We start from the raw sequence: 20,362 nt of genomic DNA on the forward strand, positions 1-20,362 counted from the left end.
TCTCGTGGGAAGTCTCCGTCCTGACCTGCCCTCTCCCTGCCTCAGGATCCTCATACTCAAGGAGGCCACCCTTTAAATTCACACACCACACCTACACACAGCACCTTTGGGGAGGGTCTTTTGGGGTATAAGCAAGGACCTTACTCAGCACTGAAAGCAACCCAGGCGATCACCCTTCCCTTACTAGATGGGGACTGTAAGTCCCGTCTTCCTGTCAGCTGAGATGATGCCTGACTCCCAAATGGAAACAAAGATTGCCTGCAATGCCAAGAGGACAGACTTACCGGCAGTCTGGAGAAGTTCACCCTGCATACCACAGATCCCTGCGGCCTTCCCTACCCCCAGCGGATTCACTGCCTGTGCAATCTCAGTGAGCTTCATCTGTAAAATACAAAGTCATAGCTCATCCAAATTCCAAATGATTCTAACATGAATAGAAGAGATGTATTTTAATCATATTTCAACAGTGAAAGCTATGCCACATCACAAAGCATATGGTTTAAATAAGAAATTTGAGAAAGACATGCGATCAAAATTAGAGAATGATTTGTTATTCTTGGCAGTTCTTGCATCTAATCTGAAATATCTTGAAATATCTGGCATCCCCAGTCTATCTGATAACATTGGTAGGCATTCTGCAAGATGGTGGACCTCTTCAAGGTGCCTGAGGCCATGTGGCATCAGGTTGTTCAGATGAAGGCTAATTGGATGACCCTCTGGAAGAGAAGCTAATCATTACTAGAGCTTAATTTCTCAAATACTGAAGCAGTACAATAAAACTGTCATTCTAGTGAAAAAAGTATGGTTACCCACATATGACGCGAGCACAAGTGGACAAGATGATGGGGAGACTTTCTTTTATAATATTGTTGTAAATAAAAACAAAATTCTGCAATTGGTTGGCACCCCATCCTGGGTTATTCCCTGCTTTGGGCCTGTAGCTTCCTAGATACACTCTGGAGCCACACGAACCAGCATAAGACAAACTTGCCCGTGTTCTCCCGTCCTGTGTTCATCCCTGCCCAGTTCTGTTCTGTGGACGTCTGGCCTGTCTGGTCTACCCCTATATTACTTCCTGTCTCTTCTGTACCCCGGTCTTTGCTGTTTGGTTTTCGTACCTGGCCCCATTTGCTTGTTTAATGCTTTTGATGAAACTTGATAACTCCAAGCACTGGTGATATTGCACAAAAGTATATCGGTTATCAATGAAGTTTCCTTTGAAGAAATATGGATATGCAAGCAAAAAGGTATTCATTACTGTATTCTATGTAATTGATGTACATAAATAATCCACCTGCTTGCTTTTTGCTCCGCTAATTCTATGTCTTTTTCCCTTCACTTCCACGTAACTTCCACGTTAGCGCTATGGAACATGACGAATGATGACCTAGGGATCTTAGACCGACTTCCTTGCCTGGGAAACCTTGTTTGAAACTTGAATAGACATGAAAGGTACTATGGTGTCCCGGAACCTTGGCCAGTTACAGTCACTGCCTGTTGCAAGTGTTCCAGAAGCCACTCTACTCTATAAATGACAAAATCCTCATTGACAGCATCACTTTCTACCCACAGGAGCAACGAGGGTATTTCTTGCCTTACTATTGCTCCGAAAGATATTTTGAAGTGAAGCAGTACATAGAGTAAGAGAGGCACAGCTGGGGTGCAGTGGCTGTCGCCTCATCGAGTACATCTTTAGTGATTGTCTCAGTCCTTTTTCTGTGATTGCTACAACTGCAATTGAACAGTGATTACATTTCCAGGTGGCCTCTGTCTCTTAGTATGTCCTTTTTGAAAATGAAAATGAGCCGATTCAGCAGAGCAAGGATGACCATTGCATTTCAGTGTCATGTGGGACAATTTCATCATTAAATTGTGTGTAATATAAACCCTTCAATTTGTTTTTCTGCATGGTAGTTAAATAAGATGCAAAGCAATGGAATGATGGCTTTGCTTTGTGGCACGTTCTCCTCACGACAGTCACCGATAAGCCTCTTGTGCAATGCATTTCCACATGGCACAGTTTCTGCGTTACAGTATGTGCACTGTAAAATAATACATTGCATTGATTGTTTTCCTCCGCATGCCCAAAGCCACGTTTACATTTCAAGGTGGCACAAAATCCTCTCCATATAGCAGTGGTGCTTGTGGTCAACCAATCAGCAAGATCTCACAGCACCTCCACAGAGTGGAGGACGTAACTGCAGTTCCTGCAGTGGGAACACGACAGAAGTTCCTGATTCTGGGAAAAGGTTGCTACGGTGGGAAAGTGCCTTTTCTTGCATACACACACAGACACACACACACAAGTTTGTAATTGTAAGTTTGTGGGGACTCTCCATTCATTTCTATGGGGAAAACTCTAATCCCAATATGATGACCTTAACACCCACCCAGCCCTAACCTTACCCATAAGTAACTAAACAAAATACAAGACTTTTGGCATTTTTAGTTTATTGATTGCATTCACAGATCTTTCTGGGGACCTGAAAAATGGTTCCAATAAAGTCAAAACAACAGGTTTTAATCTGCAATCAAAAAACTAAAAATGCCAAAAGTCTTATATTTTGTTTAGAAGCAGTCTGCATGCCTAAGGCACTTGATTTTATACACCTGTGGCTAAGCAGGTGATCAGAACACCTGAATGCAATGATTTGGAGGGGTGTCCCAATAGTTTTGGCAATATATATATATATATATATATATCCGACTGCGGATGGTCACAGTTGGTGCCACCAGATCAACAGAGGACAGATGGCAAATGTATTGCAACAAACAGAAATACAAGGAATGTTGTGAAATGAATAAACTTTTCTGAACAGATTTAAAGTTATTAGTCAAGTTTGGGGCAGTATTACAGTAATAAGGCATACCATTTTATTTTGAAATCCTTACAACAAAATTACCTGGGGGGGGGGCACTGTTGCCTCATGCCTCTGGGACCTGGGTTCAAGTTTCTGCAAGGGTTCCGCGTGTGGAATTTTCATGTTCTCCCTGTGTCGTCACAGGGTTTCCACCGAGTACTGCAGTTCCTCCCCCCCAGTAAAAAGACATGCTGAGGCTAATTGGAGTTGCCAAATTGCCCATGGGCATGCATGTACATGTTTATGGTGTGTGAGTGCGCAATGGGTTATTCCCTGCCTTGCACCCACAGCCTCCAGCATAGGCTCCAGATCCCCAGCTACCCTGAATATGACAAACAGTTTCAGACAATTAGACAGGACCATCCTGCTTGATGAATTTTATCACCAATATTGTCATAGTGCTGCTTTTTAAAATACCGTATACCTCTGGACAGAATGAAAAATGAGACATGCGGGTACCTCCAACCCTACTCATACAGCTGCTCACCATAACTACTGCAAAGCCTCGAAGCTGGGAGGCAAAGCTTGCGGTCATGCAATGTCACTTGACCGATGACATCCGACTCATCCTGAGGTGTCAGAGGATTCGAACCCTGTCAGCTCTTCAAAAGTTTTCTAAACTTTTTTTTGCCAGCTGAAGAGATTGCTATGTGGTTTGTATTACATACAATACCTCATACCATTAATTAACGAAAATGGCTCTGAAAATGACAAAAGGTGATGCTCCAGGCAATGATGCTCCAGGCAATACTAGGTTTGATGTCAATAACCCGACTAGCAATGGTAAGACAAAAAGGTACTGAAATCCATGAACTAACAAGGAGTGGCAACATCAGGTGTGGCCACGTGAAGGAGAAGACATGAGGGTCAAGCAGACATGGCGGGCAGACGTGACACTGAGCCTGTGTGAAAGGGAGAAATGGCTGGTGAACTTAACATTGAATTTTACATGCGGCAAAACTGCTGGTTACGTTTTTTTTTTTTTAGCATACATCTGAAAAGGTTTATTCGAGTTTTCGCATGTTCGGCGCTCTACTGTAAAACAAGGCGGGAAATTCACACATTATAATAATCCATTTAAAAAAGCGTTGGTGTGGCTTCTTGCATGGGCAGAAGCCCCCATTGACCAATTACAATTGATAATTGCACTACCCCCAAAATCTACTGGACGACTGGATTGAGTAATTATTCCTGCATTAATGAAATGTGTATTAAAATCATCTACTATGTTTTGTTTACCCTTAATTTTACCTTGATTTATTACTAGGTACAGACCACCTCCGAATGTGGTCTGAGCAATCGGATCTCAATGCATCTTCAATGCACTTTGGGTGTGTTTACACCCTGTAATTAGAGCAACAAAACAAGCCTGAAAAGTCGTTGTTTTGGTTTCATACATTAGGCAGTTACTGTAAGTAAGTAGAGGTTCCATGGTGGATCACTGTAGCCACTCACCTTCAGTGTCGATAACAGACGCAAAGTGACAAGACAGGCAGGCCAGACAACTGCCTGGGGTGCCGAGCTGGGAGGGGGTCCCCAAGGGCGGTGATTACATGGTACATTGCAATGACAAATCTGCATAATATCTGTATTGTTTTTCATAAAAGTGAAAAGAAAGGACTTGTGTTTATTAAATTCTCTTTGTTGATATTAATTTAGACTTCATGCTAAAATAATGGTAATAAATTTTACCATATCGGGGGAGGGTAAGTTGGAGGGCCCCGTGGAGTTTTTTTGCCTAGGGCCCCCAGAGTCCCTATAATCACCTGTGGTTGGGTATAGATTGCCTCTGTCTTTGCAGTTTGCATGTTCTCCCTGTGTTCTGAGGGTCTCTTCCCCCATGAAGTTTGGTCAGCTGGTGTCTTTATATTGCCCATAACATGTGAGTGTGGCCTGTGCTTCCTGGGACAGACTCCAGGCCAACCATGACCCTGCACTGTGTAAGTGGCTTGAATACATATGAATATTTGATGCAGTGCTTCTCAATAATTTACATTATCCTATCTGATCATTATGGTTTTAGCTGTATTATAGTTTTAGGGTCCATGGTGTGTCTCAGAGGTAATACTTTTAATAATTGAATAAAAGGTCTGTGGATTCCATTTTACATTTCTTTCTAATTCTCTTTATTCTGTCAAAATAAACAAACAAATTAAAAACTGATTAAGCTGTATATAGAATCTACTTTTGTCTGAGGAAGACACATTAAATTTATACAGTAGGGATAACACATTTTCATTTTTATCTTCACAGCTGAACCCCTGATATCCATTAAATGGTGTTTAGCTGTTGAAAACTGCAATGTTCTGATCACAATATGGTAGCAGCCCCATAAATCAGTATAAGTAAGAGGTTCAGTGAATCAGCCTGATACCAGTTTTACAGCCAGTGAACTAAAACAGTTCAGTTCAGTAGTCTGTAAATCACAAACGACAGAACAGTAAAATTCACTTCTAGGTTCAGTAAGAGGCTTTGTAATAAATCAAAGAGGAAGTGTTAGAAGTATTAAAAGCAGAAGAGTTTCTGTGGACGGTCCTTGAGTTAAGCAGCCCCATCTGTTCTCTTGAGTTCCTCTTATGGTCTAGTCCGAGTCACTGCAGCAGCCGCAGTGCTACAGAAAAACACATCACATGACACATCACACACTGCCAGGGCTACTGCCAGTGCATGTTAATTCCTGTACCTTTGAATTCCTGATTTACCTGATGGTGACAATGACCGTGATGGCGACCAAAATGGAGCCCACGACCACGACCACGACCACGACCACGGCCGTGGCAATGATGGTGCCTCTGTTCACATTGAACAGACAGACCATAAGCTGGAACACCACCTGGGTGGTATGGGGGAGGAGGGCAAGCTGGTGGTGGGGCTGTCCCTGGTGCTAGGATAGTCCCTGGTGGTAGGACGGTCCCTGGGGGATACCCCCCTGGTCCAGGTGGAAGGTAGGGCCTTGGTGGACCATTGGGCCCAGACTGAGGCCAGGATCCAGGCGGGGGGCCGTATCCGGGTGCCGGATTGCCGCCTGGTGGGAGACCTGAATTGTAGCCTGCAGGATAGCAAAACAAGTTCAGTGACGAAAAGGCGAAACAGGCCTGATCATTTCTAAACTTCACTTCCAAGAAAGTGAAAACATTACAGTCGAACCTACTGCATTGCAGCTTTCCCTACCAAGGAATCTTTGAAGGGTTTTGCAAAAGCTTTTTTTGCATGAAAGCCAGCAAATGTCACACAAAAGCAACTCATAAATGCATAAAATATATATGTAGTGCCGGTTTAGAGGATGCCAGGTGTGTTTACTTAACAGTAACCCTAATGCAGTACACTGTACTGTATGACCAGACACTGTACTCTACGGAAGCCGAGAACAGTGGTGCTTGCAATTATTTTTTATGCCGTTATCTCGAGATAACAAGCCTTGTTTTCACAAGATAAAGACATAATTTTCTGTGAATAATTACAAGGATAAACATATTAGGTGCTTTCGCACCGAAGTTCCAAAACCTGGTCCCGGTTTATAAGTTCCTGGGCTGTCTCAAGCAGGCACTTTTGAAACTCCTGGACACTTTCGTGAGTTAGTTTCACACAGGACAACACAACTGGGACCTTAACGCTAAATCAGCTTGAGAGATGCAAAAAGCTCGTAGGTTAAACTTCACATATAATTTCAAATGATACTACACCGCCACTCCAATACAATGCAGGATAAATAAGTTGTTTTGTTTGTTATTTGTTAGTTATTAGGAGGATTGATCACGATCAAATGGGATATATATTTTACTTATATATCTAACGATTTGTTCATGATTCTTTTTAATTCTGACCAGCAGATCGATCTTTTCCGCTGGATAAAAAAAAAAGATGTAATGTTATCCCCCGAATAAGCACTGGCAAGTTTCAACACCAGCAGTGGCAATAATAGACAAAAGTATATTGGTTAGCGATCGAATTTTCCAATGCAGGAATTAGGAGGGGCAAGCAAAATGTATTAATTGATGCATTAAATGTAATTGAGGTACAAAAATAATTCCATCTGCTCAATTTTTTTTACACTTTCGTTAAAGTTAACCGTGGCACTTGTGGTCCAACCCATCAGCAAGCTAAGGCTGTAAGCGCGTCCTCAGCAGTTCATGTTTCAAAGAAAAGTACCTCGTCTAGAGTAGGTACTAAAAAAGGGTTCTGGAACTCCGAAGAAATACAATTGGGCTACATTCCTGTGGTGTGAACACGATAAAAGTCGAAACAGCCCAGGGACTTGTAAACCGGAACCAGGTTCTAGAAAAAGGTTCTGCCATCCATCCATCCATCCATTTTCTGCTGCTTATCCAGGGTTGGGTCACGGGGGCAGCAGTCTAAGCAGGGAGACCCCTGCCTCTATACTACACCTAACCCTCACGGCTCCCCCTGCAGGTGGTGGGCCTACAGGGGTGTGAACCCATGTTACCCCTTTGCGTGATTCCCGGCTGGGCCCCATTGGTGGAGATCCAGTCACCAGACGCTTGCCTTCGAGTTCCCAGCCCAGGTCTGGCTCCAGCTTGAGGCCCCAGTCTCCCCAGTTCGGGCAGGTAACATATTCCTTGGTTTTATCATATGGGTTAATATGAACTGCACTTAGTCTGGCTTCTCACATAGGACCAGTTTGCTTTGGGAGACCCTACCAGGAGCATTTGCCCCCGATATCATAGCTCTTAGGATCTTAGAGGCACGCAAACCCCTCCATCACTATATGGTGGCAAATCATGGAGGGGAAAACCACCTGAACACCTGACGGCTTACAGATCTGCTCTAACGGCTGCACGCTCATCATACTACTCTACTCTTATTAACAGTGCTTCAAGCCGACATAGAACACTCTTTTCTACAGTAAATAAGTTATGTCAGTCTCCAGTTAAAACTACCATTGCTTCTGATGAGCGCTGTAACTCATTTATGAAATATTTTCAGTCTAAAATTGAAACTTTGTATAATTCCTTTTCTGCAACCCCTCACCCACCTCCATCAACCACCATCATACCACAACCCCCTGCCCACTTATTATCAGAATTTGTTCCCTCCTCTCCTGCTTCTATTAATCAATTAATCAGGAAATCGAGTCCATCTACGTGTCAGTTGGACCCTGCTCCTACTACACTTATAAAGAACTGTTCAGACACTCTGTCGGTACCCATCTCACATTTAATAAACTGTAGTCTTGCTACTTGTATTGTCCCACCAGAATTGAAAATTGCCACTATTACACCTGTTATAAGCCTGGTCTAGACTCATCTCAGCTAAAGTTTTACAGGCCAATCTCTAATCTTCCCTTCCTGTCTAAGGCATTAGAAAAGGTTGTTGCTGTTCAACTTATTGATCGCTTAGACGCTTATAATTTGTATGACCCATTTCAATCCGGTTTCAGAACCCTACACAGTACAGAAACGGCTTTACTTAAGGTGACAAATGATCTTCTAATGGCTGCAGACTCTGGAAAGGCCAGCATTCTTCTCCTTCTTGACTTAAGTTCTGCATTTGACTATGTTAACCTTAAAATCCTTCTCCCCCGCCTCACTGATATTGGTATTACTGGTGCTGCTCTTACCTGGTTTACATCGTACCTCAGTGACCGACAGTATTTTGTTTCCATCAAGTCACACAAATCTGATACTGCTCCTCTCACACAGGATGTCCCCCAGGGATCAGTTCTAGGCCCAACACTTTTCACCATCTATATCAGGGGTCTCCAACTCCAGTCCTGGAGAGCTACTATCCAGTAGGTTTTCTGTCCCACTTGGCTTCTGATGAGCCACACCTGGTCCTGGTATTTACCTGAGAACAGGTGTGGCTTATCAGAAGCCGGGTGTGATAGAAAACCTACTGGACGGTAGCTCTCCAGGACCGGAGCTGGAGACCCCTGATCTATATGCTTCCCTTAGGTCAAATTATACGTCACTATGGTCTCAGCTTCCATTGCTACACTGACGACACTCAATGATATGTAAGTGCTGACACTAGTACATCTGTACAGACTGCATTTTTCCAACTCTGCAATATCTCTCGCCTCCATCCACCCCTCAGTGTTGCGGATACTACAACACTAATCCATGCCTTCATCACTACCTGCCTTGACTATTGTAATGCATTGCTTTCTGGCCTCCCATCAAAACTTCTGAACAAACTACAATATGTTCAGAACTCTGCTGCCTGTTTGCTAACACATAGGAGAAGATCCGCCCACATCAGCCCGATTCTTCATGAATCTGTCACTTACAGAATCAAATATAAAATTTTATTAATCACCTACAAAGCTCTCCATGGACTTGCCCCTCACTATCTGTCTGACCTTCTTCTTCCATACACCCCTGCTCTCACACTAAGATCATCGGGCTCCAATCTTCTTACCGTACCTAAATTCAGATTATCCTCTGTGGGTGGCAGGGCGTTCTGTGTGACAGCACCTGCACTATGGAACACACTTCCTCACAGTCTGCGAGACATACAGTCACTTAGCATTTTCAAGCTTCAGTTGAAAACTCATTTATTCCACAAATGCTATAATGTAACTGCTACTACGTAACACTCCTGATGTTGTTCTGTTGTTATTGTTGCTGTTGCATGTGCAATGTTTTCTGTATCATTGTTTGCATTGTAAAGCGTCCTTGAGTGTGAGAAAGGTGCTATATAAATAAGACTTATAATTACTATTATTTAATATTTGTATTGGTTTATTTAACTTTGAAACTAATAAGTGTTGTACTAGTGCTGTGTTTTACCATGAGGTGCATGTCATGTGCTGTCTTTCTCTGTGGTCCTGGGAAATGCTATGTCATATCACTGTACACAACGTGTAGATAATATGATATTGAAACGCTGATATTTGATATATAGAAACCTTCACACCCACATTCAAATCTAAACAAATTGTCTGAATGCTTGGGGGATATTCCACTTAAGGAATTGTGCTAAACTGTTCCATCTACGCAATGGCAGACATACAGAGCTATGCTTAGATATCAAGGTAAAATGAACAGTATATAAGCTGCAAATCCTTTGAAAACACGTATCTTACGCTGCCACACCGCTGAATGATTCTGTTTTCATGAGAAAATGAGACTTGATATCTCAAGATAGTTGTCTTGTTTACTCGGGAAAAATAAAATAAAAATAAAAATAATCGCAAGCACAGCCGTTCTTGGCTTCCATACTTCTCATATTTATTTCATACATATTTTTTTTATAATTCTGACATGTTTTTACTTAAAGCTGCCCTTCATATATGACCAAACACCCACCCCAAATGGCACTAAAAATATCACCCCCAATAATGAACAAATTCAAAACTTTTCCGCCAGCCACCCACGGAACCCTCACTTCATCCGTCAAGGGGACTAAAACATTTAATGTGGTTTTTCCTGATAGTGGGGGCCTGCACCCCTAACCCACAATGTGGAAGGGTCAACTGTACAATGATTAACAACAAATAAGAATTACCTTGATTATAACCGGACATGTTCAGATGTGAAAGCTGAAAAGGGGAGAGAGAGAGCAGTCATTACCTCACAAACATGACGGGTTTCTCTGACAGCACACAATAGTATCGTAGCAGTGAGTGACAGATGATAACCACTGCTAGCCCGAGCCACTCCCTTTCCCTTCTTACCTGTTTCCTCCTTTTTAATCCTTTGTATGTGTCTTTCTCCTAATGATGATAGTCAATCAGAAATTGTCTCTGTCCCGTTTAATAGTAACCAGTAGCAGAGGATCAGAAAGGAGTCAGATGGGTGAATATATTTTCAGTTAACATATCAGTCAGCATGGAGTCCGGCGTGTGTGAAGGGAATAGCTGGAGTTTCTACTATCAGCCCAACTCAAATACATCCCACCCTAAAGTGTACTTTACAAGTGCTGCCCATTGTGGTAGCTTCAGAAGACCAGAGTGCTCAAACCAGTCTGACCTGTTCACTGGGTTTAAAAACATCATTATGCTGACTCACAACTGAAACCACTGGACCCTTTAGACAGCAAAATACAGTAAATCTGAATTCCATTTTTTATTAAATAAATTTGCCAAAAAGTAGTTTTACTCAAAGTGACCACTGAAAAGCAATCTTTAAACACTACACTGTACTCAACATAAATTGAGTGAAACATAACAGCCAAGCCAGGTGCACAGTGATGCAAATCAGCTCACATTAGAAATGATTGTTAAAAAACGGCAGTTTCTCCTTTAAAGCCGGCAGCACTTTCAGCTCTGGGTAGATACACAGTGATACAACAGAGACGGTGTACTTACAGCCTGCTAGCAGAGTGTGTCCACAGTGTTCCTCACAGAGTCCTCGGGGACGGAGCCTCTCTGGTGTTTATGAGTGCAGTGCCACTCCTGGCCACTTCCAGATTCCTCCCACCGCGATCGTGGTGAGGCAGTGTCTGAAAGGGGACGTACTGTAGCTATGAAATATTTGGGTATTATTATCTTAATTTTTTATTATTTGCATGGTTATTGATGTGATTATTATTGTGGCTATTCTTCTTGTTCTTGTTGCTTTGTGTATGTGGGCTATATACAGTATATAGACAGGAGTTCACCAAACCCAGTGATTCTCAAAGTGTAGGGCGCGCCTCCCCTGGGGGGTGCCATGGCACTGCAGGGGGGCACGAAGCACAACTAATCCCAGGTTGAGGATGTGCTAATGTGTTGTGGACCTAGAGCACGTGAGCAGAGAAGAAAACAGTTTAGGCTAAAATTAAAGCAATGCAGATTTTTTTTCTTTGAACGAGCAGTGAGCGATTTCATTGGAGCGTCGTGAAAATAGACTGAAGCGGGGAGCGATTTCATTGGAGCGTCGTGAAAAGGGACTGGAGCGGGGAGGGATAATGAGCGGCGCGGTCTGCAACGGCTGTGAACAGGAAAGCGGGGTGAGCTTACCGCTCTATGTGCACTGAGCAGAAATTTTGTCAGTGAGCTAAGTCTGCTCATACATCATGTATTTAATAGTTTTATTATCTTGTAAGTAAGATGTAGGGTTTTTCGACTGCAGGAAGAAACTGGTGTATGTGGAGAAAATACACCGAAGAGGAGCTAACATTCAACACCCCACCTATAGAGCGCTGGGGGAGTGCGTTTGGCACTCCACCTATAGAGCACTGGGGGAGTGCATTTGGCACTCCACCTATAGAGCGCTGGGGGAGTGCGTTTGGCACTCCACCTATAGAGCACTGGGGGAGAGCGTTTGGCACTCCACGTATAGAGCGTAGGGGGAGAGCGTTTGGCACTCCACCTATAGAGCGCTGGGGGAGTGCATTTGGCACTCCACCTATAGAGCGCTGGGGGAGTGCGTTTGGCACTCCACCTATAGAGCACTGGGGGAGAGCGTTTGGCACTCCACGTATAGAGCGTAGGGGGAGAGCGTTCGGCACTCCACGTATAGAGCGCTGGGGGAGAGCGTTCGGCACTCCACGTATAGAGCGCTGGGGGAGAGCGTTTGGCACTCCACGTATAGAGCGTAGGGGGAGAGCGTTTGGCACTCCACCTATAGAGCGCTGGGGGAGTGCATTTGGCACTCCACCTATAGAGCACTGGGGGAGAGCGTTCGGCATTCCACGTATAGAGCGTAGGGGGAGAGCGTTCGGCATTCCACGTATAGAGCGTTGGGGGAGAGCGTTCGGCACTCCACGTATAGAGTGTTGGGGGAGTGTCACATGAGCCCACAGTGATACCCTCTGAACCACCATTCCACCGGTATTACCTCCCAGTCAGGGGCAGACGGGTAAGTGGGGCAGAAATCCTGTTTTGGAGCTCTGGACCTTCATCTACCTGCATAACCAGGGCTCTCAAGTTTCATTAAAAGTTTGGAGTGAGATTACATCTGTTGGGGGTGCAGTGTGTGTCTCACAGTCATTGTGTGGGACTTGAGTGCCCTGTGTATAATTCACAATTGTGAAACAGATTATGAAAAATTCTCCAGACTCCAAAAACATTAAGGATGACAAGAAGAAGCAGGCAGACCAAAATGGCTCCATTAAAGATGGCATTTATTGAGTTTTTTGTGGTGTCTGTGTAGGCCAAATTTTAAGCCTGGGGCTCTCCTGAGCCATCCACACGGCTGTTCACTCCCTCTTCTCAGCCACATCTAGCACTGCAGCCATGCTCTGTCTGGCCTCCAGCAGCAGCACTGAAACCCTCTGCTGAGTCTGCACAGACAAATAAGAATATCACAAAAATAAAAACTGCAGGAGAATTTGTCTCTCCTGTGATATTGGTGCAAAGGGCCTAATGACTTACTGTGGACTTGAAGGACTCATCTGTGATGTCCTTGAGGTTGATGAGAACATTGCAGTAGGCTCCAAAGACTGCCGTCTCAAGAGCTTTGGCCGCCACCTCAACATCACAGAAATGACAGACCATTATACTGTATGACCCAGAAGACTCAAAACCATCCAACAGACATCTGTGTATTTAAGAGGCTTTACCATTCGCAACATAACAAGAACAGTCATTAATCCATCCCCTTTAAACAAACTCTGCACAGTATTTCCCTTTAAACTGTCAACAGTTGTCAAAATCTGGAATTCTCTCCTTGCTCCTGTAGCCATTCTACTTGTAATGAATTGCTCCTTTGCAGACAGGAAAGAAGAGAAGGGGGTTTACTCCCCAGGTTTTCAGGGGCAAGATCTCATGCTTAAAGGTCAAAGATATTTGACACTCGTACTCGGTGCCTCCCTTACTCCCACCCCAAAAGTCCAACAAATGTTTGCAAAATGAAATTCCACCATCATGGCTCATCAAACTCCTGCCTTGTCTGACACTGAGGTCCCACTGACACCCAATGCTGCTCACCTGCAGGTCGGACTTGCAGGCCATGTTGCCGTAGAGGACCATCTCTTTCAGGGAAGGCCAGAGCTGGCTGACCTTCTCAGCAAGGGACAGGGGGACCCCCACCGCTTTCTTCAGGCCATCCTGTATGGCCACAACCCTCCTTGGCAGAGGAACAGTGTATGAGAAAACATTTGGATCCAAGCTCAGGAATTAAAGCTGTTTGAATGGTGGTAAATTCTATGCCTGAGTGATCTGACTCCTCACCACAGGTCAGAAGTGAGATAGTGAGGGTTAGGTCATACCTACTTAAACATTACTTATGCACTTTATCTGGAATGAAAGCCTTTAATACAAGGCTTTTTAAACAGCTGTGGCACTGGTAGACCATCCATCCATCAAGCAAATAATTTTCCAGTTCAGGGTAAATGGGAAAATAAACATTGACTTTCTTGTGTTTTCGTGCTACCTTTTCACTTCGTCTGGGGTGTTCTTTGGCATTTTGAGCGCAGTCTGAAAGAGCAGATAAAAGAGTCACTTGTGTCATGCTAGGGAACCTGTATATCATGTTATTGCTGTTTTGTTTGGCCTTGATATTTGAAAAGGAGAACTAGCCAGAACCAAGAACTGAAAGACATCCCCACAGCACCCCTGTAAGTGTCACACCTCCAGCTACAGAGCAGCGAGGGTACAGGGTTTGTGAAGGTGGGGCAGACATGATGATAGTCCCTGGGGTGTCACAGGATTAGACAACACACTTGTCACGCGATAGAATGCAGCCTGACAGGATCTCTGCCCTCGGCCGCAGACACATACCTCTCCTACACATCAAAGCAGCGCAGCTGATGTTCATGAGTGACACCACACTTAGCAATCTGGTTCCCAAAGGTGCTCAGGCAGCTGGAACCACCAGCTATCAGACAAACTGGGTTGTGCGTGCATGAGCACACGTGACAGGTTTGATTTAAAGGTCATGAGACCTTTAAGACATTGGTGCAGAATCCCCCTAAGCATGGCTGAGTAGGAACACAGGACCTTGTGGCCTGGAAAGTTGCACCCTTTCCAATGCAAAAGCACCAACAGAAGGAAAATAAGGCCTCTGAGGGCTTCCTGGCACCTAACAGCCATGAAGAAACGAGCAGGTGGGATTAAAATGATGATCGATAAACAGAGTTGCTCAAACCACGTAGGGAGTTTTGTTAGCTAAAGCTGAGCAGAAAAAAATTGGTTAAAAAGGTCAAAATGTCATAGGCAATGCTTAGCTTAGGTGGGGCAGCAGTGTATGAAAAAAGGTATTTAAGCCATGGGGGCCGTCATTATTGAGACTCACTTTACCCCAGAACTCCCATAATGCATTGTTACTTGATTTAAATATACATGACTACTGCCCACCCTGACCAATGAAGTGGAGCCCTTTTCTGTCCTCACCATGTAGTCATTGAAGGCGTTGGAATCGGTGTCCACCATGACCAGGAGTTCACCCATGGCGTGGTGAAAGGGGGGGATGAGCCTCCTCATGACGGTGTCGAGGTTCTCAAACTGCTTCTTCCCATAAGTCATCTGCCCCACCATGCAGCCCAAAGCGGCCCCCTGGAAACAACACCCAACCCAGGCAGGCAAGCACTGACTCCTTTTATGCTTCAGTAACATATACAAATCTCCAAAGAAATCTAGATATTTTCTGTTATCCGGCACATATATCTTCACAGACACAGTGAGCATCAGAAATCCTTCCTGAGCTGAAATGCTGACTTGACTTCCAGCTATTGACATTCACCAATGAAAATTAAGCCCTGATCAGCATCGCCCACCAAACTCGCGTTCGTACCATCGCAGCAATGGCTGCCGACACGGATCCTCCCCCGGGTGCGGCCGTCCTGGCTCCCACGCTGCGGACAAACTGCTGCAGAGGCAGCGACAGCAGCCGCTGATGGTCCTGCGTGCCCACCACCATGTATCTGCAACACGGACCAATCAGCATGCGGCCCGGCTTACGGGCAGAGTCTTCGGCAGACACGGCTGATGGGCACTCACTCGATAATCCTCTCCTTGGGCACAAACGGTCCTAGGGAGTCCAGACCCAGTTTACTAATGACCTGAATGGAGGGAGAGAGGCCATTCACTGGGGGCAGGTTACCAGAGGCAGGTTACTGGGGAACGTGGGTGCTCACCAGTCTCACTTTGTGCTCCTCCTCAATAACGAAAAGCTTGTCCCTCTGAATGTAGAAGTCCGCGCAATCCAGCATGGCCTTCAGAGGGATTAGGCCTACAATCTGAGACCCCACCACCGGGAGTTTGAGGTCCTATCGTGGTGTGAGAATGAATGAATGAATGAATGAATGAATGAATGATGACCACCACTTCAGATCATTCACATTACTATCTCTACCATCTACTGTCCTTTTATTATAGATTAAATACTTTATGAATTACCTACCTCTGTTTTTATGTGTATCGCATGCCTGTTAGGATCTAGGTCCACCGAGACCCTGACCAGAATACACGGTCAGAAGGTGGATGGATGGTGTATCTGTATTCACACTCAGACTGTTTCACCCAGAATCCAGAAGTATGATGGTTTGCAGCAATATAATGTTAAATCTCATTCTAAATCTGCATGAGAACCTTAGAAGGTTCTAAATTTACAGAAGTGTTTTCCTGACTTTTGCTTTAATATGTAATAAAATGCAATAGTATAAAATAAAATCAAAATGAGATTATGTTTGCATGCAGCTCTCAAAAAACGAAAAAAGCAGTAGGCCGGTGTGTATGCAGGTTTTCGCTGCAACTCCCTAATTAGATTACTAATTAGAGGACTGATTGGCTGAAGAGTCCTCACACCTGGGTTTGAACAGCTGACCTACAGGTTATCCCAGGAACCTGCATACATACTGGCCCTTTGCGGATAAGATTGCCCACACCTGCCTTAGGTGATGCTTTATTGCTAGTGATGGCCAAATGAAGCTTCATGAACCATTTGCTGTATTTTCTGACCCCACTAGATGGTGCTCTTGGTTAGCTTTGGGGTATATGCTTTGAGCCCCATCTAGCGGGGTCAGAAAATACAGCAAATGTTTCATAAAGCTTCATTTGGCTATCATTACTTACTGCTTCCGAGTCACTGCTAAAAGCTGGTTCATATAGAATCACATCCTCGCTACAGGTGCCACCTACTGCTTTAGTTTGTGTATAGGGTCATCAAAGCATAGGTTAGCATGGTAATTATTGTAGTCTGTAGAATAGTAGAAGATCGGTGTATTGCAATTGGACAATTGTAATTGAAATTGATGAATTTTTGCTGTTTTGGTTATGGATTCTGTCATCTTACCTTAGCGTCCCTGCAGATCTCTTCGTAGACTGCGTGGACGGGGGTCACCTCAAAGTCCAGGATGTTGGTGGACACCTGTGCCAAGTTGGCCTCTTCCAGGTACCAGCCCATGCCCTGGACCTTCTTCAGGAGGCCTGGCTGCAGGACACACCCAGCCCCACTCAGTAGGGTAATGCCTTGATGAACTTATGTCACTATTCACTTGATTGCTAAAGCTTAACATATAATATTTAGATGAGAAAGAATAACACGATATAGGAATACAAAGATGCAGCGATGATATTGGAAGAACCTGGATCAAGGTGTATAATGTTTCAGAGACCTATCTGACTTAATACTAACCCCATCCCCAACCCTAAGTGAAAGCACATCATGCTCCTTTGCTTAAGCAGATCCAACTCATTCTGTCAGAATTAGTAGCAAAAAATCTGCACTAAGCTGGCTATTTTTAAAAGGACTTAATGTGCACAGGCCTGCCAGGAGGTACATCTGAGAGCAGAAATGGCCGCCGGCCGCCCACCTGACCCGCACTGCGCCCCTGCTCCCGGATGTCCAGGGCGATGCGATGGGCCTGCTCCTTGGTGCTCAGGAGGTTCACGTTGTAGGCGATGAGAAACTTGCGAGCACCCGTCACTGTGGCCCCCCAGGAGGGGACGAAAGCAGCAGGGCCGTAGTCAGGGGTCCACTCCGTCTTTTTCAGCTGAGACATGATTAACACTCAGGCAGGAAACCTTGTGCAGCATCCCATTCATATTGATACTGAAGAACATTTACAAACAGCGCAGAGCCTGAATGTACTCAAACTCAGAATTGTATCTAATTATTATAGTGAAATAATACTTAAATGGGCCACATCTCCATTCCCTGTAGTAGATAAGTGGATGGATGGATGGATGGATGGATAGATGGATGGGGCAACAGGAAGATATTTAGTGACCAGTTAAATCCTAGGTTGTGTCCTGGTGCTTCTGTATCTTTAAAGTACAACCTGAATTCCTTAGAGAAGATGTTAGTAGTGGTGGCCAAATGAAGCTTCATGGACCGTTTGCTGTATTTTCTGACCCCATTAGCAGGTGCTCTCTGTTCAAAAAAGGGCTCAAAGGATACAGAAAGCAATCTAAGAGCGCCATCTAGTGGGGTCAAAAAATACAGCAAATGGTTCATGAAAATTTTTGTGCCATCATTAGATGTTGCTAAAAAGGCCTAGCCAGGAATTATCCATGGCAATGACATTAATGTGTTTACCTGACTGAATGTGTCAGGAAGTGGTGAATGAGCACAGGTTAAACGCTGGGCCTCACCTTCTCAGGCAGCGCCTCATATTCTCCTGCACGGATCGTGGGTAGAGACCTCCGATTCTCCTCACGGGCAGCCTCTCCATAAAGGTACACTGCCAGGGGGTATCACAAGCTGTCAGCTTGGGTTTTGGGGAACATCTCATGAGGTTGATGAACCACCTAGTCTCCTTCAATGGGGCAGGAGTCTCAGGGCTCACCAGGAATCTGTAGCATGTCAGCGAGTCGCCCACCAAAGGCATTGGCACAGTCCACGCACTCAGTCATCGTCACGTTCTGCACGGGGATGAAGGGGCACACGTCCATAGCCCCCATCCTGGGATGTTCCCCTGAAACATAGCCATAGGGTTTGGGGTCTGACACCTCCCTGAAGACAACCAAAGATGGTCTGCTTTAGTTAGAGTGCTTTCAGTTAGCTGATGTCAACTGCTAGTGGAGCTGTGACCTCCTTATGCAGGAGCATGCCAGGTGACACAGGAATAGTGCCTTAACTTTGAGGTCATGTACCAGCAGCCTCATGTGACTGCCAGATCATGTGACTGCCAGATCATGTGACTGCCAGATCATGTGACTCTGAGGTTTACATGGATCACTAGTTTTGCAGCATCAGCCGAATGTGACAAAAGAACCCAGGAGACCTACCTAAACAGCGTCTGGGCACTGTGGATTAATTGCTACTCTGTTTATGCAAGACTAATTTAATGACAGGACAACACTAAGTAAGCCCAGTTCTTAAGGTATAATGTGCAAATGCAGGGAACTAATAACTTTAAAGCTGAACATTGAGGTATGGCTCATTACAATAACTCTCTGTATAAATAATGTACGAGCTAGGCATGTACAGTAACTCCCTGCTGGAAGATCCTGAAGTAGATTGAGGATCACAGTAACTTTAGACCAATATTTCCCACCTGGGAGGCATTAATGAAAATGCCCCTTTATTGTAAAGTCACCCCTGGCCACTGCACATGTTTTTTACATTTCTTTAGCAGACTCATATCTAAAGCAACATTGTTTTTTTTTGAGAAAACAAGGTCAGACAGTTTCCAAGGCAACTGGGGGTTAAGGGCCTTAACCACAGGCCCAACAATGAAATCACTCAGTCAATCCTGGGATTTGAAACAACGACCAATGTCCTAACCCACACACTGTCCCCCGCAATCTCAATCCCCCATCTGTCACTTCTGACCCTTGTTAACTGTCCTCATGGACACTGGATTTAGATCTCATGTCGCAATAGCGACTTGACCACAGAGAGAAGGTCACACGACGGATTGTCTGCAGCAGCTGCTCACCCGAGTGCTTGGCCATGTCAATGCGCTGGAAGGCCACCCGCGCTGCATTCAGAGCCCCCTCCACCACGGCCTGTGGCGAGCCCACCAAGGTATACACCGTGCGGTTTGTGGAGGAGCCCGGGTCCACATCCAGCAGGCTGCAGCCATCTGTGCCGGAGATGGCGTCCGCGATGGCGTCAATCACCTGCCCGCGACGGCACACTTAGAGCGGCCTTCACATGCCTGCACAATGACAGACTAGCACCTGTGGCGTCTTCCTTAACACTTCATGACTCTTCACTAAAAAAGTCAATGACAAATCACAAGGAAGCTGTGCTTCGCACAAACAGCATTGTCATGCGTGAACATTCAGCCTTTTTACCAGAAAGCATCCTTAACACCTGCATAATATGAATCACGCAACACCAAGTATTTCAAATTGTCCATCATCTGATGCCTGATCTCTCACAAGATAAGGCCTTGAATGCACAGTTGCACGTAACCATACGCCAACTCACACATTGCTACCCATGGACTGTTTTCTTTCTGTACTTCTGCCCCGCTGACAACTTCCTGTAGCCCAATCACCCCACCCACCCACCCAGGCCTGCTTCCTACCTCCTTGTTTCTGCCCTCAGAAAAGTTGGGCACACACTCCACCAGCTTTGCCATGGACCGTCCCAGGACTCAGAGTGACTCAGAACTTATGGCGAGTCCAATAAGAGTAGACTGCCCTCTGGACCCCTTAAACTCCCACTACCACACTGTGGACACAGCACCTTTAAAGAGGTGATCCCGCCCCCGAAACACGCCTG

At 45.0% G+C, this 20,362-nt stretch overlaps 1 protein-coding gene and 1 long non-coding RNA gene across 2 annotated transcripts; both read right to left on the bottom strand.

The window, feature by feature from the left end:
- Positions 1–4,963: 4,963 nt before the first annotated feature.
- Positions 4,964–11,247, bottom strand: LOC111845402 (uncharacterized). Its single transcript, XR_011983083.1, has 4 exons — positions 11,131–11,247; positions 10,329–10,362; positions 5,564–5,910; positions 4,964–5,472 (listed from the first exon to the last, which is right to left on the bottom strand). It is a non-coding gene; the product is annotated as an uncharacterized lncRNA (long non-coding RNA).
- A 1,605-nt stretch (positions 11,248–12,852) lies between these two features.
- ftcd (formimidoyltransferase cyclodeaminase) lies at positions 12,853–20,317 on the bottom strand. Its single transcript, XM_023814787.2, has 14 exons — positions 20,166–20,317; positions 19,569–19,752; positions 18,474–18,602; positions 18,280–18,368; positions 17,499–17,678; positions 16,979–17,116; positions 15,822–15,953; positions 15,685–15,746; positions 15,479–15,608; positions 15,079–15,240; positions 14,120–14,163; positions 13,675–13,813; positions 13,120–13,215; positions 12,853–13,028 (listed from the first exon to the last, which is right to left on the bottom strand). The coding sequence occupies exons 1-14, from the start codon at positions 20,217–20,219 to the stop codon at positions 12,945–12,947; spliced, it is 1,623 nt and encodes a 540-aa protein (XP_023670555.2). The 5' UTR covers positions 20,220–20,317; the 3' UTR covers positions 12,853–12,944.
- Positions 20,318–20,362: the final 45 nt, after the last annotated feature.

The sequence above is a fragment of the Paramormyrops kingsleyae genome, chromosome 16, assembly GCF_048594095.1.
Source record: "Paramormyrops kingsleyae isolate MSU_618 chromosome 16, PKINGS_0.4, whole genome shotgun sequence".
Taxonomy (NCBI): Eukaryota; Metazoa; Chordata; class Actinopteri; order Osteoglossiformes; family Mormyridae; genus Paramormyrops; species Paramormyrops kingsleyae.